The 22,855-nt window shown below is 34.9% G+C and overlaps 3 protein-coding genes across 4 annotated transcripts; 1 reads left to right on the forward strand and 2 right to left on the reverse strand.

The window, feature by feature from the left end:
• Positions 1-4,528: 4,528 nt before the first annotated feature.
• Positions 4,529-9,417, reverse strand: LOC107718701 (BTB/POZ domain-containing protein KCTD9-like). Its single transcript, XM_016525896.1, has 12 exons — positions 9,203-9,417; positions 8,980-9,101; positions 8,842-8,885; positions 8,648-8,747; positions 7,695-7,750; positions 7,474-7,602; positions 7,152-7,219; positions 6,660-6,755; positions 6,430-6,579; positions 5,438-5,543; positions 5,232-5,365; positions 4,529-5,146 (listed from the first exon to the last, which is right to left on the reverse strand). Exons 1-12 carry the CDS (start codon positions 9,248-9,250, stop codon positions 5,030-5,032), a joined length of 1,170 nt encoding a protein of 389 aa, XP_016381382.1. The 5' UTR covers positions 9,251-9,417; the 3' UTR covers positions 4,529-5,029.
• Positions 9,418-9,983: 566 nt separating this feature from the next.
• LOC107718702 (beta-centractin) lies at positions 9,984-16,779 on the reverse strand. Its single transcript, XM_016525897.1, has 11 exons — positions 16,575-16,779; positions 15,665-15,729; positions 14,899-14,974; positions 14,495-14,620; positions 13,791-13,915; positions 13,489-13,705; positions 13,287-13,379; positions 12,819-12,993; positions 12,675-12,736; positions 12,559-12,599; positions 9,984-11,742 (listed from the first exon to the last, which is right to left on the reverse strand). Exons 1-11 carry the CDS (start codon positions 16,620-16,622, stop codon positions 11,640-11,642), a joined length of 1,131 nt encoding a protein of 376 aa, XP_016381383.1. The 5' UTR covers positions 16,623-16,779; the 3' UTR covers positions 9,984-11,639.
• A 443-nt stretch (positions 16,780-17,222) lies between these two features.
• marchf5l (membrane-associated ring finger (C3HC4) 5, like) lies at positions 17,223-21,593 on the forward strand. Of its 2 annotated transcripts, none has more exons than XM_016525900.1 (7): positions 17,223-17,341; positions 17,903-18,005; positions 18,086-18,288; positions 19,220-19,350; positions 19,428-19,611; positions 20,775-20,941; positions 21,015-21,593. In XM_016525900.1, exons 2-7 carry the CDS (start codon positions 17,977-17,979, stop codon positions 21,174-21,176), a joined length of 876 nt encoding a protein of 291 aa, XP_016381386.1. In that variant the 5' UTR covers positions 17,223-17,341; positions 17,903-17,976; the 3' UTR covers positions 21,177-21,593. The 2 variants fall into 2 exon arrangements, with proteins under 2 accessions (XP_016381386.1, XP_016381384.1); XM_016525898.1 differs by having other exon boundaries at positions 17,906-18,005.
• Positions 21,594-22,855: the final 1,262 nt, after the last annotated feature.

Raw genomic sequence — 22,855 nt, forward strand, 5'->3', positions numbered from 1 at the left:
TATACTTTTATGATGTTGTAAAGCATGTTGGTCAGTTGATGCTATATAAATTATGTTTTATATATAAATAAACTTTGACTTTGATCATGCGTATATAAATATTTAATATAAAATATTATTTAAATAGTATAAATACAATTTTAAAGTACTTATGCATGCATGAAGTTTCTTTATTTGCATAAATGCTATAAAACATCCATTATAAAATTTCTTTTTTGATTCATTAAATTAAAAACACTGTATTACAGTATTTTCAAGCGTAAAATTGTACAAAAAATACTATATTATAGTCATGAGATTTGCAGTCTATAAGATTTTTTTTTAATTAATACTTTTCAACATTGATAATAATCAAAAATGTTTCTTGAGCAGCAAATTAGCATATCAGAATAATTTCTGAAGGATCATGTGAAGAATGGAATAATGATACTGAAAATTCAGCTTTGCATCACAGGAATAAATTATATTTTAATATATATTCAAATAGAAATCAGTTATTTTAAATTGTAATAATATTTCACAATATTACTGCTGTTACTGTATTTTTGATCAAATAAATGCAGCCTTGGTAAGCATAAGAGACGTCTTTTAAAAGTATTTTTTAAAAATCTAACCAACCCCAAAGTTTGAATGATATAGTGTAAATCGGGTAAACTGTGACCTGGACATTTATGGTTTTGGTGAGATTCACACATGCATGTTAGTTTTACACAGAAGGGCAGTGCATGTAGAAAGTGAGGTTTTCTTGTGCTACTAAATAGGCACCTTTACTCCTGTATTACCATAACCAAACATCACAACCACAGGTATGAAATAACCAATTCCCGCTGGCATTTCACACATTTTCTGATGCTTTGATACCACAGAAAACCCGACTGTACTTGGATGATAAATGAAGTGTTGTTGTATCATTCTGGGGTTTGCTAAAATACTCCCTGGCGACTTCAAAACAGAAACAGTGGTAGATCTTTTCTGCAGCCAACATACAACACAGGCCCGTCTTTAATGGAACCCAGATGTCCATTAGGTCTAATAACTCTGCGGTCGTCCCCGCTGGGGCTCACAGGAAAAGGAGTGGGGAGTTCTCGGGTCAGACCGTCCCTGGACCGGACGCTGGCGGGCCTGTGGGTAGAGGAAGTGGGCGGGAGGAAGGGCCACATGTGCGTGTGGGCGAGTGTGGGCCGCCTACTGCAGCCGGTCGTGAGGACCGTCCATGTGAGGAGAACAAACACACACTCATACCTTCTCACACGACACTGAGGGAATGAGAGAGAGGAGGTGAACGTGGGGTGCTTTTAAAAACAGGAGCGCTTGATCGGGCACCATTTCTGAAGTTGCAACTTTAGTCGAAAAGCCAAACAAAATATTTAAGCGGCAAATGTGTCTTCACGATACACAAGTGCAGTGTGACTGGAAGTGCACGTAAATGCACAGAAAAAATTATTTAACTGCAAAATGCAGGATATTCCTCAGAAGTTCCTCGGAAAAATGGTGCTAAAATAACTTGCAAACATCCGAATCCGAACCTCAAACCACAATATCAACGACTTATCAAGTCCAAACAAAATGTCACTTGTAAGTTTCCCAAAAGTGAAGCACCTGAAATAACAGCAGTGCTGGCTGAGTGATTACCATATTCATATACCAGCGCTGCAGCGATGACACATTTTTGTAGGCCAAACCAGAAGTGAGCATCTCCCTGGTTCTCTTAACAAAAGAACAAATTGGATTTTTTCCTTGACTTTCAGATTATTGCAGGAAATGAGATTTGTGACCAACAAAAGTTTAAGATTCTTCATTATAAACCTCTCAAACGAACACAACTTTTATGTATTGAAGCCTAATTACAATCTCCTGATGTAAAAAGCTAAACATAAACGAAATACAACACAGTCTTATGACTTCAACGTCACCACCATGAAGCTAGTAGATGGGTTTACGTGTTTGGTGTGATGACGTTTAATGTCCTTGATGACCTCTGTAGGCCCATTTAGTAAAAAAGTTTTAAAGTAAAACTTTAAAAAAAGATAAGTACTGCTGTATTTTATGAAAATATCTTGAAGCCTTATTTCGGGCATTTAACCAAAAACCCATTACAAAACCTATTGACGGGGACGCTAAAATGCGAACTCATTTCCAGGTTTTGGCCTATAAAAACACCATCCCTGTAGAACTCTATTGAGAGTACCAGAGAATTCTATGGAATTACTATGGTACATGTCCAATAAACCGAATCAAATGCTGTTTTAAGAATATCATGGATAAAAGTGCCTTAAAGGGGTCATATTATGGCGCTTTTCCACTGCGTGGTACGACTCGGCTCGGTACGGCTCAGTACGGCACGACACTGCTCGGTTTGGCTATTATAATCCGTAATTATGTCCCCACTGGATGCAACATATGTCTCGTTTATAATGTTTTTGTCTTGTCGCTCCGGCCGGGACAAGGCATAACAATATGGTAGGGGTGTAACATTTCCGTCACACGCTTGAGGTATTCGGCCAATCACAATGCACTGGATAGCTGGCCAATCAGAGCACACCTCGCTTTTCAGACCGATGAGCTTTGTAAAAATCGATGCGTTTCAGAAAGGCGGGGCATAGAGGAGAAACAATAATGTACAGTATGTGGAAAATAATGTGTTTTTTTAACCTTAAACCGCATAAACACATTTAATTAAACCAAATACACAAAATAATGTTCTTTTTAGCAACATCATATGACCCCTTTAAAAGTAGTTGTATGACTACAGAAGACTTGGAATATAGTGCACGAGTTATATGGAGTAGCTTAATGGTACATTTTTAGTCATTATATGGAAAAGATTTTCTTAAAAAAAAGTTTATGAGGAAAAACTGTTCCTTTAAATGGTGTTGTTAAAACTATCAGAAGCATTTATATATAACAAAATATTTAAGTGTATGATTTATGAACACTAATAATCACAATTCCTCCGCCAAGTAATCTAGTGCATTAGTAGACATTCAGCTTAACATGGCACATTGATATGGAGGAATTCGACGTGATTTGGCTCATCCATCCGGAACTATTTTACTGAAAATTGTAAAATTATTAATATAACATGCAGTGTTGGGAAGGTTACTTTGGAAATGTAATAGGTTACAGATTACAAGTTACCCTACTTAAAATGTAAATTAGTAACTGTAACTGATTACAATTACTTTTATTTTGTTATTAAATTACGTAATTCCGTTACATGTAACTAGTTACTCCCCAACACTGATAACATGGCATCTGTCTGAGTGTTGTACCTGTGTAAATAATATTTATACCTAATTGCTGGGCAGATGTTTACTACCACAGGGAGTTCAGGCAGCAGCAGATCTGCTGCGTCCTGTCGATGGTTTTTCCACACACTCAGGTCCAATCAATCACTGGGGCAGCTAGCGCATCCTGGCGAACAGATTTCACGGTCTGCTACAGTACTTATTTGCTGTGATGAGCTACTGACCGTCATGGATGAGCTGAGGCTGTTCCCAGAAGGTGTAGATGGCAACACGTCTCATCGACACGCATTGTGGGTGTTGTTAGAGACACTGCTGCCCCTGCTGGCGGCTTGATGTTTTGCACGGTATTTGTACAAGCAACATGATTTCACTTGTCCTACCGAATCGGTTGTTTTTATGACAACATACACTAAGCAAGTAAACTTATAGTTCGTATTCATCATTTAACGTTATCACTTACTGAAATAATTTCATATGGTTTATGATACTTTACTCTAATGATGAAACACGTCAAACAAGACTATTAACAATAAAGATTTTGTGACATTGTCTTCACAACAATTAAGCACATTTTCAAAAAAACAGTCTCATTGCTGTAATGCATTTGAACTTTTTTTCTTTTTTAATGATTCATATTATCCTCAATAAGGATTAGAATTAGTTTATAACTATTCAGCATTTTTATTTGATTCTTTGATTTTGATTTAAATCAGCATAAAGTCATGGCAACAAATAACATGATATATAAATATTTTAAGTATTATTAAAAAAAAAATGTAATAAATAATCAGTGTAAATCTAGTATTATTGTAGTATTAGTAAATATTTAGAACTTGTTTTTTAATTATATTTTCTGTTTTAACTTTAGTATTAGAGTTTTAGTAATTTATTAGTTTTTTATATATATATATATATATATGTCTATAAAGTTATATATATATAGAGAGAATATAGACTAAAACTAAAAGAAATTGAGAAATGATGCCTTGGGAACTAGCTGAAATTATTTCAAGTAAAAACATGTTTCATTTTTAATGGTAATGAGACTAAGAGTTAAGAGTAATGAGACATATCTGTGCTAAATTGTCTTAAAAATCAAACAATCTATACAAACTATACAGCATCTGTTAATCTAATCAAATCAATTATAATACGAACATAAAAATGAGAATTTTTCTCTTGCAATAAATGAACTGTCTGCTCTGAAACGGTGCATTGCAATTGTGGAAATTATAGAAAATTAAAAAGCCAAAAAGTCCTTCCAGTCTCCAGTGTTTGACTTTATTGGATCTTTACAGGGCTGGTGACATTAAACTAGCAGGTTTCAGCAGATGTTTTCCTCTCTGCATGCAGCACAGTCCAGAAAAGCCACGTAACAGTGAAACAAGCAAAACAGTGTAAAAACGGCACGTATGAAAAGGTATAAAATTGCACATTCGCAGAACAGCCACATTCCTAAATAAGAATCAGATGCAAAAACACAAATATCAGACGTTCCGTTCACAGACCAGCAGTGACACATGTAGAAGCTTGGCACAAATATACAATGTAATGCAGAAAATCACAAATCACGTTAGAAAAAATATATCTTGCATTGAGAAATGTAGCAAACACCATCCATAATAATGCAATGCATCACAATAAATGATCCGAGGCAACAGTAGACAGCAGATGAACAGATAATATCAACAGGCATAAGGTCACATGACAGTAATTAAGTTTGCAGGTAGGTTTTAAATTAAAGCTGCTCTGTGAAGAGGCCACAGTCTTACTGAAGGAGGCTATCTGACACTCTGTGACATGTGCAGCGGCGTCAGCATCTCCTCAAAAATGGCCCCCTTCACGTTGGAGCCCCGCAGGTTCGCCTCCTGAAGGTCACAGCCGGACAGATCACAGTTCTGTTCGACAAAAAAAAACAAAAAACAGAAGTGAAGACATGACAAACTACCGAACGATTCGGAAACAAAACTGATGTGCGCTCGCCTCCAGATCGGTTCCTGCCAGAGTGGCCCCCCGCAAGTTACAGTTCTTGAGTTTGGCGTTCTTCAGCGTGGCCACGCGGAGGTTTATACCCGTCATCTGACTGCCCTCCATATCCACCCCCTTCAGATTGGCTCCTGTGAGGAAATGACAGGCGTTACATACTGGGAAATATGAGATCCAGCAGAAGTCAAGTGTGCTCACTTTACCCTCTAGATTCGCTTTGAGTCCTGCGGGATCTTCAAAATTACAGCCTTTGAGAGACGCCCCTTCTGCATTGGTGCAAAGCATTTTCACGCCCTGTAAATTGGCACCCTGGGAAACACATGCAAAAACACCAAATCAGTGCCACAGACAGGCAGACATAAATGCAGGATAAATGCTACAACAAAAGGAGCCAAAAGATGCGAGTGGGTGAATGAGAAATAAAACATAAAAATAAATAGACACAAATAATATTTTGCATTGATAAAACAAAGCCTATTTTAACAATAAAGATTTTCATGACAATTAAGCACATTTTCCTCCAAAATTCTCATGACTATAAGGCGTTTTGACATTTTCCTTTATTTTTTTTTTGTTAATAGTTGCCATTATTTTCTGCGAGGATTATCATTAGTTTATCTTTTTGATTTGATTTACTTTAATATAGTAGAATATTTTTGTAATACAATGATATTTTTTTTTACCATCATAAACATACCACTGTTCAAAAGTTTGGGGTCAGTCATTTTTTTTAAAGAAATTAATTCTTTAATTCGGCAAGGATGAATTAAATTGATTAAATGTGACAGTAAAGACATTTATAATGTCACAAAAGTGACCTGAAAGAATCCTGAAAAAATTCTTGAGCAACAAATCAGCATATTAAAATTAAGCTTTGCCATTTTAGGAATAAATTACATTTTAAATTATATTCGATTATATATTTTTAACCAAATAAATTCCAAACTTTTGAACAGTAGTGTAAATATTTTAAATATTATTTAAAAATCAAATTTTAAATAATATAACTTTATTTTCAGGTTAACGTAATGAGACTTTGCTAACTGTAATTAAAATAAATAAAATAAAATAGAATAATAAAAATCTTCATCATCCAAAAAATAGGTCTAATTAGGAAAAATGTTTACATTTTCTATAATTTTATTTTTTTGGTCCAAATATGATATGGACCAGTCCCTGACAGGTACATCCTTACATCTAGATTGGCACTGGAGAGGTCTGCTCTCTCCAGGTTGGTACCACAGAGGTTGGCGTGTGTGAGGTTACAGCGGCTGAGGTTGGCCATCTTGAAGTTGATGTAACGCAGATCAAGACGAGAGAGATCCGCCCCGCTGAAATTCAGGCCCTAGGAGAAACAGTCTACATTGACATAATGCACAATAAAATAAAAAAACAAATCAGCGCAAATATTCAGTTTCTTCCTACCTGACATCGAAGTTCTGATTTAGTCGGAGTGGCAAGCAGAAAACGCACTAACTCTTTGCGGGAGATGGGCGAGTGATCGTCGGGAGGCTGGGAATTCTAAAGCAGGACAAAACAGCCATCACTGTTATTTATTTCCACATTAAAGGGGTCATATGATGCGATTTCAAGTTTTCCTTTCTCTTTGGAGTGTTACAAGCTGATTGTGCATAGATAAGATCCCTGAAGTTGCAAAGACTAAAGTCTCAAAACCAAAGAGATATTCTTTATCAAAGTTAAGACTCTGCCACGCCCCCCTAAAACGGCTCATTCTAACACGCCCCCACATATCTACCCCACTATGTGGAAATATTTGCATAATCCCGCCGCAAATGAACATTAAAGCATGTCAACATATTCTGTTTCTTCAAATACACCAAATAATGATCTTTAAAAAAGCATCATATGACCCCTTTAAATAAGTCACGTTTTCACCTTATTAGCTTTTTTTTTTACCTTAATAACACCTTCGAGCTGCTCAGCGAGACGTTCAATTCCAAAGAAACGAGCTTCTTCAAGCACGCCTGCATAAAATAACACTCCATAGGTACTCATTTCATATGCAAAGAGCGTAGCCAATCATAATAGAGCTCATTTACATATTAGAATGTCTGTTACACAAAAAAACTGTAAAGGTACAGTTCCAAAAGCAGTGTATATATATATCAGAAAAGGGGAGGAAAATGTTTAAGGAAAACTAAATGATGATGGTTTTCGGTAACAACCCTTGGGAAGCACATAAAATGCTACAAAATGGGACATGTCTCTACTGTCTTACCCAGCAGATTGATGCCATCACTGATAATGAGCTGTCCATGTCTCAGGTAATTTAATATGGGTTCAAAGTAATCTGGACTCCGATCAATGAGATACGCCCCTTGCTCGTCCTGTTTGTTGCCCCAAACATCTGCCGGGAAATGACAGAAGAAAAAGTGCAGTATGAATAAAAGCACATGCACAAATTATATTTAGAACATTAAACACTGGTTCAGTCCTCACCCTTGTCTCTGAACATGTGAGCCAACATGCTCTCCGGTTCTTTGACCAAAGTGCTCCTAACAAAAACATTAAAATGCATTCAAAATAAATTAATGAATTAATTAATGAATTAAAATGAATTATAATTAATTATATTTTTCATCAATAAAATAAGATTTTGTGACATAATTTTCATTAAAATTAAGCAAATTTCCCACAATAATTCCCTTTACTGTAATGCTGAGTTGCGCAAACTTTTTAATACAAAGGGCCAATTGAGTAAATGCTGCATTAATTATACTAAATTAAAATGCATGACATCTTTTTTTTTTACAAATTTAAGTAATAATAAAAAAAACTTTTTTATTTTTAAAATGAACTTCACTTATATTGTTTTTCTTTAACATTTCAATGCAAAAAAAAAAAAAAAAAGTTAAAACAAAAATATAAATTAGAAATGAAGATATGCTTTAATAACGTATTTTTCCCCCATTTTTCCCCTGCTCGTGTGATATGGCATGGTGGTTTGGTTTGGGCATCTCCGCTGTAATGCATTCAGAGATTTTTGTTTTTTATTAATTCCCATTATATTTTTATCTATGATTATCATTACATATGCTCAACATCGTAATAAAGTAAAAGATGCTTGTAATACAATTATATTTTAATTAAATCAGCATAATTAAAGGCATGACAACAAATATCAAATAAAAATAATATTTATATTAATTTATATATTATTTATATGTATAAATTTTAATATTATTTATATTAAAATTGATATAATTAAACAAATTTAAAATCATGCATTTTATTACACAATACAGTAATGAGAACTAAATGTTTGTGCTTGTCATGAAAATATTAGGGGGAAAAAAATGAATAAAGAAAGAAATTATGGTTGATTATGATAGCTGTGACGGTTTAGATTATGGATTAGTTATTGAGATTAGTATGATCTGTTTTGACATCACCGTGTGGTTGTGAACCGTCGGCCTCCCACATTGAGGGTGATCCAATCAGTGTGTGCCCAGGAATGAAACTCATGCGGACTCTCTAGGTTATTTGGTGGATCTGTAGGACATTAATAAATTATGACATTTTAAGGCAACTGAAGACAGATCTAAGAGAATCACACACCAAATCCAAGTTATAATGTCAAACTCACCAACAAAAGAATCTCCTTCCGATATATACAAGACATCATCATCTCTGTGCCAGAGAAACAAAGTGTTTTATGTTTATGATAATATACACATGTAAACAAACCTGTTTTATGCATTAGATAGCTAGTTATTGTTCTTACCTGATGAGGGCTATATCATCAATAAGACCTCCTTTCCCATTGTATATGTTGGCAGCTTTTATTCCAAATTTTGTGCTTGCAACTGACAGTAGATCAGCTAGAGTTCCATAAACTGCCACCACCTGATGTAAAAGTCATGAAAGGAGCAACAGCGTGTAATTTATTCAGGACACATGCCTTTAATTATATATTAGGCAGACAATAGATAACAGAACACACTCACCTTGCCATTGTATGAGGTTCCATTTACAAACAGCGTGACTCTTCTCATGTCCGAGCTTGTATTGTGACTCCTCAGTGTCTATTTTTATTGTTTTTAAACTCCACGTTACTGTAATTCATCAAAGCATTTCCGACTATTGCAGAAGGATATTTACTTCCGTCATTACTGCGGCCAATCAGGGACTTTGAAAATAGAGCGCGGTAGGGCAGTTCCACAGAAATACAACAACAACGCAGAGTCCAAAGGTGGGCGGGATTAAAGGACCGAACGTCTTTTCTGATTGGCCAGGTACGATGGAGCAAAATAATTGTTTTGTTTTTTTGCATTGTGGATTTACATTTCAATGGATTCTGACATTTCTCTCATGTCGTCATTTAATACAAAATTATTATCAAGGCCGCTTATGAAGTAACACATAGATGACCAGGTCACGTGGTGTTTGTTACTTTTCTCAGCGCTGGTCGTAATGGCCGAATCACAGTCGTTTCCAATTACTTGATGTATTTTTATAATGGTTTTATTTCTATTTGTACGTCAGGTACTAACTGATGAGATTGCTCTAACAGATGATATTTTGTGTGTAACTGTCTCCAATAAGACGAAAAAACCCCTTTGAATAAATTTGAATGGCACTCAATGGAGAATTCGGCTTTCGGAACCATCAAGAAAACGTGTTAAAATGTACATCTTTATAAAACAGTCGATTTTTGTGACTTTGACGATATTTCACAATCAATAATAGCAATTAACTCTAATATGTTATTATATAATTTTATTATAGTAGATTTAGGGACCTCTTACATCTAAAAAACAAATATGAGTTCCTGGTGTATTACAAAGTCACAGCGACTAAATGTGACAAAACTTCAGCAGTCTTGCAAACCACTGTTCACAACATCAGCAACAATGCACAAGCGGACAAACACTTACACTGCTTATTTCAGACAGCATTAATTTATTTATCATACTGAATTTACAAAATTAAATGAAAAAGCAACAATTGAAGAAGCAGGTTTGTACATTTTAGTCCTTTTTGTCATTTATTTTTTGTTTTTTTAACAGTTTGAATAGCAATCCACTGTGCACAAGGCTTATGATGATATTTCTATATCTTTAAAAAGAGAAACAACCAAGAAGCTCTGACTTTCCAATGACGACACTGGAGTAAGGCGATTCTTAGGTTGGACAAACTGGATTTAAACGCAACCCTGCTACCCCATCATCCCATTAGAGAGCAGCTCTCTTTCAACAAACACTACAGCAATACTAGTGCCAGAAGAGCTTCTAAATCCATTCGGCCACCCTCTGCCTTCGATATCCACGTTGATGAGATTTACAATGAAATAACACACAATCTCAGTCGTTCTGTTGAGTTCATGCACTAATCTGGAATTCGGGGAGAGTCTGAATTTACATCGAAATCGTGCCACAATGATGAGACGTCTCATGGCAACGTAAAACTCACTGGACGACTTCATTAAAGCTTCAGTCAACAGCTCTGGTTCTCGAGGTAACAATATGAGGATCATGGGAAAGGGCTAATGTTCGCATCAAGTCAATTTTTGTGCGGTAACAATTATGCTTTACAACTTAAAAGCTGACAAACATAATTCTAAGGGCAACATTTCAACAAAAAGACAGTAAACAACTCGAAAATGTTCCTTAAAGCCGCCCCTTTTCATAAACCGATGATTCCATGTTAAAATGTGCTGTATACTAATAATAACACTTGTCGACATTTCAAGCAGCGATAAATCTAGCTACCTACCGTGTACTTCGTATTTCAGTATACATTATTTAGTTCCCTTGAGCTATAGAGTGGTTTCAGCCTCGAGACGGTCAAGGGGAGGGACACAGACAGGAAACAGAGTAGTGTCCATTAAAGTGAATTGTTGTAGTGGTGAGCGATGCCTTTTTCTATTGTATACGCTCGTCATTAACAAATAGGAATAAAAATACTACGCTGACAACTGCGACATTTAAAGAAAATGATCGATCTCTTCGGTTCTGGAATGAAATTCTTACAACATTCACCTTCATGTTTCATTAGAATAGATATGACAATATCATACAGGGCAGGGTAAATAGTGTAATAAATATCTAAGCGCTGAATTGAAGCATTGGCTTTAAATTAAACAATAGTTAACAGTATTGACCGATGCCCTGAAAAGCCTTTTTTTCGGTGTTTGTTGGGTGCAGAATGGACAAGGGATGCCCGGTCGCATCCTGCCCCAGTGACACTCGTCGGGTGTCGCGAACGAGAGCTGGGCAGGGACACGGAAGGCATGCCTTAGCTGCGGATGGGAGGCCCGGCAGGTTCGCTGTCGGGACGGGTGGGCAGGGAGAGACGGAGGGAGGGTAACAGAGGGAGGCCAAGCGAGAGAGGAGAGGGATGTGAAACCGCAGAGATGAGGGAGGCCAGTGGCCTTAAACCCCATTAAAATGTTTTCCGGTGGATGGCACGGGCGCGATCTTCCTCGTATTCCTTCTTGGAGACCCACATCTTCTTAAAGGTGTCGAGTGAAGCCAGGATAGATCCCCTATACAAAAAAAGTAAAAACGCATATGAAAAACACTGTAAAATACACCAAAATATTTTGAACTAACATTCAAAAGTTGGGGGTCTGTAAACATTTTTTTTTTTTATAAAGTCGTCTGTCATGCTCACCAAGGCTGGATTTATTTGATAAAAAAATAAAGTAATACTGTGAAATATTTAAAATTTAAAAACTTTATTTTAAAATGTAATTTACTGCTATGATGTTTTTTCTCTTTTTTGTGTTTTTTTTATACTTAAATTTTATTAATTGATTAATTTTTTTATTGCATTTCAGTTCATTTAAATTTTAGTTCATTTTTTGTCATTTTGGTATTTTCTTGTCTTTTTTTTTTGTTGTTGTTTATTTAAAAAAATAATTTAAGTGTCATTTATTTTTATTTCAGTTTTAGTTAGCAATTTTAGTGCTTCAACTTAAACTTTAATTAGCATAAACTAGTTTAAACTTCTAATATTTTTCATTTTTAAGTATCTAAAAAGAAAAAAATATATTTATTGTATTTTATTCAAGCTTTAATTCAATTACCAATATTGTTTTAACAGTTTTAGTTAACAATAATAACCCTGAAAAGGTGACTTTTTTTCAGGATTCTTTTTGAGCAATATGAACTTTAAAAGAACAGTATTTACTCTAAATATAAATCTTTTGTAACCTTAAAAGTCTTTACTGTCACTTTTGATCAATTTAATGCATCCGTGCTGAATAAAGGTATTAATTTCTTTAAATAAAAAAAGGTAGTGTAACTGTTTTGTGTAACATAGGCATATATATATATATACACACACACATTGTTCTTACCCTATCCATGTTGAATAAAGTCTCTCCTGTGGTGCAGATATCTGAAACAAGAAAATATATATATTTAAAAACACAGTTCTCCCACTAAGCTAACATTTCTTAGCTGTGGCAGTCACCTTAATTTTAACATCTTTGGGAGCAAGCTTCTTCACTTCGCTTAACAACCGGTCTCCAAAACCTGCGAGGAACAAAAAAAGAGTTTTAGTTCTGTCACTGGATGGAGAACTGAAAGATACTTTCGACTGATCTCGTCGCTCTACCTTTGAGGAGCGTTGAGCCGCCAGACAGCACTATGTTAGAGAAGAGTGTGCGTCGCAGATCCATGTCTGACTTCTGAATGGCGAAAGCCAGCACCTCATGAATACCCTCGCTCTCGTCTCCAATCAGATCAGGCCTGAAGAGAAGCTCTGGAGCCCTGAACCGCGCTGGGCCGATCTGCAGGAGATAAACCGCTGTGAGTAACACATCAAGTCAATGTGAAATTAAAACTGACTCTATTTACTTTCTTAATACACAATTCTGGTGCCATCATGAGCGAGTTATCAGTCCACTTTAACCCAACGAAGAAAAATATGCAACATTATGGAAGGTTCTGAATGCCATTTCATGTTGACTTCAGGAAGAACCTTAACTGAAACTCCCCTGAATGTCAACAAAACCAGGATATGATGTGTAATTTTATGACCATATTATCATACACTAACATATATGAGCAATCTCATTCTTACATCTAGAGTGCTTCCGTCGGGGAGTGTGTATTGTGCTTTTTCAGTTTCTAGAGTTTCATCCTTCTGGGGGTTGAGGGAAAGGTAGCAGGCTCTCTGGAAAACAAAACAGCATTTCTTCATCGTTTCGTATCTAGATGATAATTTCCACCAAGAAGGAGGTGCAAAGAACATGTCGTATAAATCCAGATGTAGGGTCTCATACCTCCTTGATGGTGCGCACGACCTCAAACTCTGCAGAAGTGTGGAAATCGTAGCCTTCCTTGCGTAGGAGGAGGCGGAGGTATCGGGAGACGTCACGTCCGGCGATGTCCACGCGCATGATGGAATGTGGAATGGCGAATCCCTCGTATATGGGGACAGCGTGTGTCACACCATCACCAGCGTCCAGGACCACACCTGTGGTTCGGCCTGTGGCGTATCTGTTAGACAGGAAACATGTTTGCATGAGAGAGGGAATAGGAAGTCTGATATCAGGAAGAATGAGATTCAAAGCAATGAACTCACAAACTGAGCACCGCCTGCATGGAGATGAACAGCGCCGGCACGTTGAAGGTCTCGAAGAAAACCTCAGCCGCCCGTTCACGGTTTTTAATGGGGTTCAGCGGTGCTTCGGTCAACAGTACAGGATGCTGTGAGAAACATCAAAAATATGAATGTCTGAAAAATACAGTGCAAGACAGTGTTGTTATTGTCAATTTAAACTATACAAAACTGTTTATGGTAACTGAAATGGTCACACTTTATTTTCAGGTGATGTTGCTACAGAAAATTACACAAATAACTACTAAATAAGATGAATAAACTACATGTAGTCACAATAGGGTTAGGGTTATTGTGAGGGATTGGTTTAGGGTTAAGTTACTACTGTAATTATGCATAATTTACTGTTATTATTACGGTAAGTACATGAAGCATGTAAAAATATCACCTTAAAATAAAGTGTTACCAAACATTAATATGAGATCGAAAAAAATAAACAAAAAAAAAATGTAATAATAACAATAATTTAAAATGCTGACTTGGAAACTAACTGAAATAAATAACTTTAGGTTGAAGTACTAATATTACTAAAACTGAAATAAAATAAATGTAAAGATAAATATAAAGATAAAAACCTATATATAAAATAAAAATAAATTGTATTACAAAATAAATAATTTTTAAATAATAGTAAATAAATACACAATATATCAAATCTAAAACCGTACCTCCTCGGAGAAGGTCTGCAGCTGTTCCTTTGAGTAAACGTACTGCCAGATGCGCTCCATGTCATTCCAGTCTTTCACAATACCGTGTTCCATAGGATAGCGGACAGACAGCAGCCCCCTGTGCTCCTGAATACAGAACCGATATAAACAACACAGAATGTTTTTACATTATTATAACATATAAGAGCATGGAATCAAAACTATTTGTCCAAGTTATAATAACTTTTCTTTTGTATGACATGCATAAAATATTATTAACCAATAATTAACCAACAATTTCTGGCTAAATATCGTGACGCATTATGCCAGTTGACTGTGTTGTGAATGTAATTTCATTTTGTCTTTAAATAGAAGAAAAAAATCCTAATAGAGACACATTCTTCAATTAAATTAAAAAGGTTTACCTCAGCTTTGGGTCCAATGAACAGATCACCCTCAAGGGCACCAGCCATCACCCGAACATGCTTGGGCCGCCCCACACTAGAAATAAACCATTCTAGTTATTACATCACATTCACAACAAATTACATTAGGAAAATGGGATTTTCACTATCAAATGCCAGTATTTATAGAGACAAAATGCATAATATGATCATTTGACAAATTTGATGACAGCTAATATTACATCAATAAACAATATTTATCTTAATTATTAATTATCATATTGTTAAATATTATTGCAAATTAGTATTTGAATATTTTATATTTGAATGTATTTTAAAGCAGCACTATGTAACTTTTGGCGCTCTAGCGGTTAATAAACAGAACTGCACACATCCCGCGGAAGAACATTCCAACCGGAGCTACTTCTCTAAGTTTATGTCTATGGCGATTCACGCAGGTATGTGTTACTCCGCAGCGGTGACGACCCGACCAGGCTACAATAGTCCAAATATAAGTACTTATTATAAGTGTACCGTAGTGATTCGGAATGAGACAAAAAACGCGGTCTGGAAGATGAATTCATGATGTACTCGCTCATTATATACATTTTGCAAATTTTAAACACAGAAAAAGTTACATGGTGCTGCTTTAAAATGTAATTTATTCCTGTGATGCAAAGCTGAATTTTCAGCATCATTACTCCAGTCTTCAGTGTCACATGATCACATGACCCTAAACTTTTGAAAGTTACTCCAATATAGTAATATCAATAAAATGGTTACTTACTAATTTGGGAAACAGTATTTAGGGATCTGATCTCCAGCAAAGCCAGCCTTAATAACTCCAGACCCCTGAAAGAGAAATTGTAAAGAAAGTTAAAAACTATATTATGGCCTACAATTGTCCAGGAAGGTGGTTCAAAATAAACCTGAACTATAAAAGCTCAAACAGTGAATGTGTTGTAAAATGAATCATCTAATGATCTGATTCCTCCTTGTTTGTTCTTGAGTCATGAGACAGAGCTGGAGGGAGCTACAAGAAAACCAACCAGCTAGACTCCTAATGTTTCACTAAACATCACTGACATTTACTAAGTTTTCATAAATTTAGCAACCTGTCAAAGTGACATTCAGACTTTGAGATCTCCCACCTTAATTCTGATTAACAGTTGAGGCTTACTAGTTCTCCATCTATAGCTTAACTCTTTTGGCATTTATTAAAATCCATTTTCTAACTTATATTAACTATTTCATACTAATAAATGTGGCTGTATATATAAGGCGGGGTCACAGCCAGCCATCTTAGCAACAACAACTCCAGCTCAAATATAGGATTTTATCTGACAGATATTCTTTGACAACCATGCATCTTGCAGTATTTCATTAATTTGTACAACGTTGAATCATTTATTGAAGTCTGAGAGACTAATTCAAAGCACCACTGAAATGAATGACAAAATCAGCTTTACGGCGATGAATCATTCTGAGCAGCTAATGCTTCAAGATAACGCAGTTAAGACGGATATTACACTGTTCTGCTTTACATGTTGAAAACAATCAGACGTGCATCAGACTGTGCGCATTATAATCTAAATAAATAAAATCCGAAACGCCTCTCATTTAGCATCGGCACAATGGCATTAGCTTTAGCCTCTTAGCACAGACTGGGTGTGGAGGGCTGCTGACATCATACTCACATTATCAATCACAACCGGCTGGTTGGCTATAATATCATACGACTCCATGTTCAGCCTGCGCTTAGGTGCGTTTTTCGGTCAACTCGTTCGCAAGAAGCACCGTTTATGATTTTCTGTTCATGTAAACAAAAAATAACCGTCGCTGTTTAGCAGTATAACCACAAGCTGAGCGGTGATGCGTCAACCGAACCGCACTGTGGAGGGAGCCAATCAAAATGCGTAACTAGGAGATGATTGACAGCTCATTTAGCCAATAGCCATTTGGTTCGCAGGCGCAGTTTGACAACCTCCTATGTTTGCGATGATTGTTTATTTATTTATTTATTTTGAAAGTGTTTAATTTGATATATTTATTTATATGTTATGTTCAAATGTAATTAGAAATATATGTCTTTAATTCATTGTTTTTGTCAAGGAGCAAAATAGTAGCAGAGAGGATCCTTTATTTTTATAGTCCAAAATCATAATAAAAATAGAATTTGCATATTTAACAATTATCCAATACACTTAATTTCCTTTTTAGTTTCATGCATGTATGCTCTTTCAACAAGTGAGACAATAATAAATAAAAATACACATCAAACGAAGCATTCTTGGACATTTTAGCAAGTTAGAGACATTTATTTTGACATACGGAAGTGGATTTGCCGGAAGTTGTTCTTCATGAGGTTGATGTTCTGTCCTCCGAGAAATTGAAAGTGTCAAATCAGCCGGAGATCTAAACTAAACGCATATCAGAAACATTTACATCTACAAAACATCTTCAGGTGAGGATCTGCATTTGGATTCGGTTAACAATGTTGTCTGAATGACAAGTTTCGGTGTGTTTATAGCTGTTAAAACTTACATAAACTTACATGTTTGGTTAGTTTAATGCGAGTCATTCCATATGAAAACAGTGCTGAATTAAAACAGAATTTCAATTTCAATTTGTTAAGTGAGAAATGTCCACTGACATTACTTTCATACGTGACTAGGGCCTGATTAACAACTAAAAAACGCAAATATAATAAGAGAAAACATTTATTGTGCATCTTTCATACAAAGACAGACGTTAGTAGAATAAATATAATATAATTGGCATGTTATGTATCATACCATGTCGTATACTGTAACAATAAAAAAAATTGTAGTGAATTATTTTATAATCCCTGTTAAATAAATGGTGCTGATCACCATATTATAAGACTAAACATATTATGCGTTTTACTCCAATTATTTATTTTACTTACAGTAGGAAATGTTATTGAATCAGTGAACATTGTGATGTGATATATCCAACATTTTTGTATTGAAGTACTGCATTCATGTCTAATGGTCTGTATTAGCAGGTGTTGTACATTGAGCCTGCTCTGGCTCACTCATGGTTGAGCTGGAGAGCGTGGATCGAACCTGAGACAAGATGGCCTGTGTAGATGAACCTCCAGAGAAGTGAGTTTCTCCATTAGCTGTGAATCACAGGACTGCTTAGCAGAACTAATGGTCACTGATAATCTGTTGTCCGATGACAGGCACTGCTGGGTGTGTTTTGCTACGGAGAAGGAGGATCGAGCTGCAGAATGGGTCAGCCCGTGCCGGTGTAAGGGCTGCACCAAGTGGATCCATCAGTCTTGCTTACAGCGATGGCTTGATGAAAAACAGAAGGGAAATAACGGAGGAGCCGTCAGCTGCCCACAATGTGGCACTGAATACCGGATAATGTTCCCCAAAATAGGTGAGTATTTGCACTTCACCTTTTTTTTATTTATTTTTTTTTAAGGGAAATTAACTGATACCTTTTTCCTCTTTTGTTGTATGTCTTGTCATGGATTCTCACATTATTGCATACTTATAATGTACCAAATATTTTGGATAATTAGCTCCTGATAAGAGTGTAGTACTCCCAGCTCTGCTTTTGCAGCAGTGTTGTTATTGTTAACTGAAACTATTAAAAATCATTTTTACTGACTGAAATTGCCATTGAAGTTGAAATAAATTAAAATACAAATATTAGATAAAATCTTTGCAACTAAAGGAAATAAAAAAATAAAAAAAAGTGTAAGTTAAAGTGAAGCTAAATGGAAATATAAAAAAGTACAAAAACTAATTAAAAAATATTTTTTAAAAATTAAATGAAAATTTAAAAATGTTGCTTTGGCAAATAACAAATAAAACTGAAGTACTACAATTATTCAAACTAAAATGGAAATAAAAATAAATTAAAGCTATAGAAATATTAAAAAACAAAAACTAATAAAATGCAAAAAAAAAAAAATTAGAAATGTTGCTTTTGCAACTAACTGAAATGAAATAAGTGCAAGTTGAAGTACTAAAATGATTAACTAAAATTGAAATAAAAATAACTTAAATCTTAATAAAAATATAAAAAACTAAAACTAATAAATGCTAAAAAAAAGAAAACTCAAATAAAAATAACTTTAATCTAATAATAATAATATGAAAATACAGAAATACACTTTGTTTTACCATTTAAAATGATCATATATAAAAAAAAAAAATTCTTTTTAATTAGCTCAGAAAATGTGACAAAAGTGCCCAGATTCTGCGCGGGCTTACAAATGACTAATATTCTGACATTCTGTTTGGCTGATATTCTGTTACTTTAATAGGGAAGTGTTAAGTGTGTGGTTTTGTCTCTCATCCAGGGCCCCTGGTGTACTTCCTCCAGCAGGTCGACAGAGCTCTGTCCAGGGCCAGTCCTTTCGCCGCGGCTGGAGTCGTGGTGGGCACCATCTACTGGTCGGCCGTCACTTACGGTGCCGTCACGGTTATGCAGGTGTGTTAAAGACAGGAGGATGAGAGGAGCTTGGCTCTTCTTGTCTCTTTTGAACACATTTTCTTCTCTGTTTTCAGGTGGTGGGCCATAAGAAGGGTCTGGATGTGATGGAGCGTGCAGATCCTCTCTTCTTACTCATGGGTTTACCCACCATCCCCGTCATGCTAGTACTGGGGAAGATGATTCGCTGGGAGGATTACGTGGTGCGGCTTTGGCAACGACACTCGTCTAAGCTTCAGATCTTCAGCGGGCTTGTACCTGGTATGACGGGGAAAACGGGGGTTAAACTTGGCAATAGTTCATCCCAGTGTTGTTATTGGTAACTAAATCTAAAATAATTTAAAACGTTTAGTTTTCGTTTCATTAATTAATTAAAAAATATATTTTTAATAAATTGTAAAATAAAACTTAATAAAACTTAAAATGAAAAAAAAAACAACTTATTAAATTATAAAAAATTTAAAAATGTTGCTTTGCCAACTGAAATAAGTTAAAGTACTAAAATTACTTAAACTGAAATAAAAATAAACTAAAGCTAAATATAATTGAAAAACGCACACAAGCTAATAACGACAAATGCATAACAAAAAATGAATACTTAAACTATACTTATACTTAAACTAAAATTAAAATGAAAACTGAAATACATTTTTAAAAGCAAATTCATCAAGTACTGAATGTAATGTAGTGTGAATAATTTAAAAAATAATAAAACAAAAACTAATAAATAAAAGCTAATAAAAATGACAAAAGTACACAACACTATCATTAAATCACTAAAGTAATAAATCACTAAATCTAATAAATATTCAAATGTTTATTATACTGTAATAGTATATAAATTAACCTAAAACTAAAATGAAATCTAAATAAAAACTAATAAAAATGACGAAAGCACTTATTGAAATTACTAAAATTAAAATGAAAACTAAAGGGATATTCATTGAAGTATTGAAATTACTAAAAATTAAATACAAATAAATTTAGCTAAATATAATTGTTTTTAATAAAACAAAAACTAGTACAAATGACAGAAATACATAACAAAATGACTAAAATTAAAATGAAAACTAAAGGGATATTCATTGAAGTATTAAAATGACTAAAAATGAAATACAAATAAATTAAGCTAAATATAATTGTTTTTATACAATTTTTTTTTTTTGCAAAAACTTAAAAATGACAAAAGCACATAACAAAATGATTAAAACTAAAATTACAATAAAGACTGAAGAAATTAAAACTATGCCATTTTAATATGTATAATTATGTGGTGGATAGCTAATTTTTTGGGTAAACTGTTTCTTTAAACCATCTTAGCATTTATGATTCATTGTCAAAATCATACCATAAGCCAATGCTATTAATAATGATATTAAAAAAAGCATAATTTTTAAAGCAGAAAATCTCATTTGTTTGTGCAGGTATGGGCCGTCCTCTGCCCCGCATCCCAGCGGAGGGCAGTTACGGAGGAGACCATCTCTCTGTGTCTCGCACCCTGTGCGGTGCCCTCATCTTCCCCTCCATCGCCAACCTGGTGGGACGCCTCCTGTTCCGCAGGGTCACGTCAAACCTGCAGCGCACCATCCTGGTGAGAGTCGAGGGCGTTGAGAGTCTACCATACATTAGGAAGAGTGAATCCTAACCCAGTTTTCCTCTTCTAGGGCGGCATTGCGTTTGTGGTGATCAAGGGAGTGCTGAAAGTATATTTCAAACAGCAGCAGTACCTCATCCAGGCCAACAGACACATCCTGAATTACCCAGAGCCTGAGGGACGAGCAGACGGCACTTTTGAGGACGACAATGAAGACAGTAGCAATGAATGAAGACGATACACTTGAGGAAATCAACAAATGCACTGTAGTGTAGGATTCAAAGTATAAAGAAAGACATATTTACAGATGTTTAAAGACATAATTTCTCAGCTTCACGTGGCTCTAAATCAGCACAAACACATATTTGCTATGTGTTACCTAACTGCAAGGATGACTGAAATTCTTTCATCGGTGAGAAACGTTTGTTGGGGTGTTAAAGTGCCTGTAATAGCAAAATTCACCAGTAGATGGCGCCAAATGCAAAGCTGGTACCTGCACTGTGCACTGATGACTCTGATGAAGACATTGTCATTTAGGCTGCAAATGTACCAGCAGAATCATGTAAGCAATTTGAGAATGAGTTAATTGAGTCTGATTGAAGATGATAAGCACTGGCTCTTTAATGACAAATAAAGGATAATAAACCCAGAAACTTTGACTTTGATGCTTTTAAGATGGTGGTTTACAGTAATTGTTTTCGACCTGGAAAAAAACATCTAGACCATTTCACTGCAAAATGAAAGAAATAAGAAGAAAAATATGAAATTACTGTATTTTTTTTTTATGGATATTAAATAGTTTTTTTGCATTAAATCTGTGATATTGTTCATGATGATTAGGTGTATTTTCATCCCAAATTCAAATTAATTGTAATGCACCTGTTTCTTTCTTTTTTAAAGTTATTTTCATTGTTTCTCATTATGTTAATGCAGAAGGCCTTCACTGTATTTAAAATAAAAATGTGATAAATATTTAATTAGTGTAATACAATTTCAATTGTAGTAAAACTAGCATAAAGGCAGTACAATAAAAGTCATGATGTACTGAAATAAAATAGAAATTAAAATTATAATTTGTCACCATCATGAGATTTTTGTCATGAAAATAATTTAACAATGCAACCAATCTTAATAGTCCTGAAAATTAGATTATTTTTCTTTATGTGTAATACTTATTTTTCATATATGACCTGGTCCTGGACAGGTTTCATATTTGTCCAGATATGAAAACTTCTTTTGAAATAGGATGAAAATACTGAGTAAATCTTATAATTGTCTGAGAAAGAGTATTGATCTTTATAAACTTGCTCACCAATGGATCCTCTGCAGTGAATGGGTGCCATCAGAATGAGATTCCAAACAGCTGATAAAAACATCACAATAATCCACAAGACATCCACATGACTCCAGTCCATCAATTAACATCTTGTAAAGAAACATTTGTGAGTTTGTAAGAAATAAAACCATCAATGCGTTTTTAATTTCAAATTGTTGTTTCTGGCTACAATATTTTTCCATAATGTTACTTTGTCCAGTGAAAAATTTGTCTTGTCTGAATCAGGAGAGAAATATGCACAGATCGAGCACCGTTTACAAGCAAAAACAGTTCTAAACAAATATGTGGGTGGATTTTGATGTGAGTGGACAACAGGGGATGGACTTTTTCCACTGAGGAAGTGTTATTACCAGTGTTGGGGAAAGTTACTTTTAAAAGTAATGCATTACAATATTGCGTTACTCCCTAAAAAAGTAACTAATTACGTTACTTAGTTACTTTTTATGGAAAGTAATGCGTTACATTACTTTTGCGTTACTTTTTAAATATGAGCAGGGCTTGATTGTTTTTAATATAATAAGTTGTATTTATAGCAAATGTAAAAGCCCTTTCACACCAAAAAGTGTAACGAATAA

This window comes from Sinocyclocheilus rhinocerous, unplaced genomic scaffold, assembly GCF_001515625.1.
Source record: "Sinocyclocheilus rhinocerous isolate Xijiao unplaced genomic scaffold, SAMN03320098_v1.1 scaffold3197, whole genome shotgun sequence".
Taxonomy (NCBI): Eukaryota; Metazoa; Chordata; class Actinopteri; order Cypriniformes; family Cyprinidae; genus Sinocyclocheilus; species Sinocyclocheilus rhinocerous.

What these genes read in the sequence shown, in the direction of transcription:
- LOC107718701 (XM_016525896.1), bottom strand. Translation starts at nt 9,250, where the DNA reads ATGAGAAGAGTCACGCTGTTTGTAAATGGAACCTCATACAATGGCAAG. An exon ending in CGACGGTTCACAACCACACG is followed by an intron (nt 7,751 to 8,647) that starts GTGATGTCAAAA and finishes TGTTTTTGTTAG; the next exon opens with GAGCACTTTGGTCAAAGAAC. An exon ending in TGGCAGGAACCGATCTGGAG is followed by an intron (nt 5,147 to 5,231) that starts GCGAGCGCACAT and finishes TTTGTCGAACAG; the next exon opens with AACTGTGATCTGTCCGGCTG.
- LOC107718702 (XM_016525897.1), bottom strand. Translation starts at nt 16,622, where the DNA reads ATGGAGTCGTATGATATTATAGCCAACCAGCCGGTTGTGATTGATAAT. An exon ending in AAATACTGTTTCCCAAATTA is followed by an intron (nt 14,975 to 15,664) that starts GTAAGTAACCAT and finishes GTTTATTTCTAG; the next exon opens with TGTGGGGCGGCCCAAGCATG. An exon ending in TGCAGACCTTCTCCGAGGAG is followed by an intron (nt 13,916 to 14,494) that starts GTACGGTTTTAG and finishes TGTTTCTCACAG; the next exon opens with CATCCTGTACTGTTGACCGA.
- marchf5l (XM_016525900.1), top strand. Translation starts at nt 17,977, where the DNA reads ATGGCCTGTGTAGATGAACCTCCAGAGAA. An exon ending in GTGCCGTCACGGTTATGCAG is followed by an intron (nt 19,351 to 19,427) that starts GTGTGTTAAAGA and finishes CTCTGTTTTCAG; the next exon opens with GTGGTGGGCCATAAGAAGGG. An exon ending in ACCTGCAGCGCACCATCCTG is followed by an intron (nt 20,942 to 21,014) that starts GTGAGAGTCGAG and finishes TTCCTCTTCTAG; the next exon opens with GGCGGCATTGCGTTTGTGGT.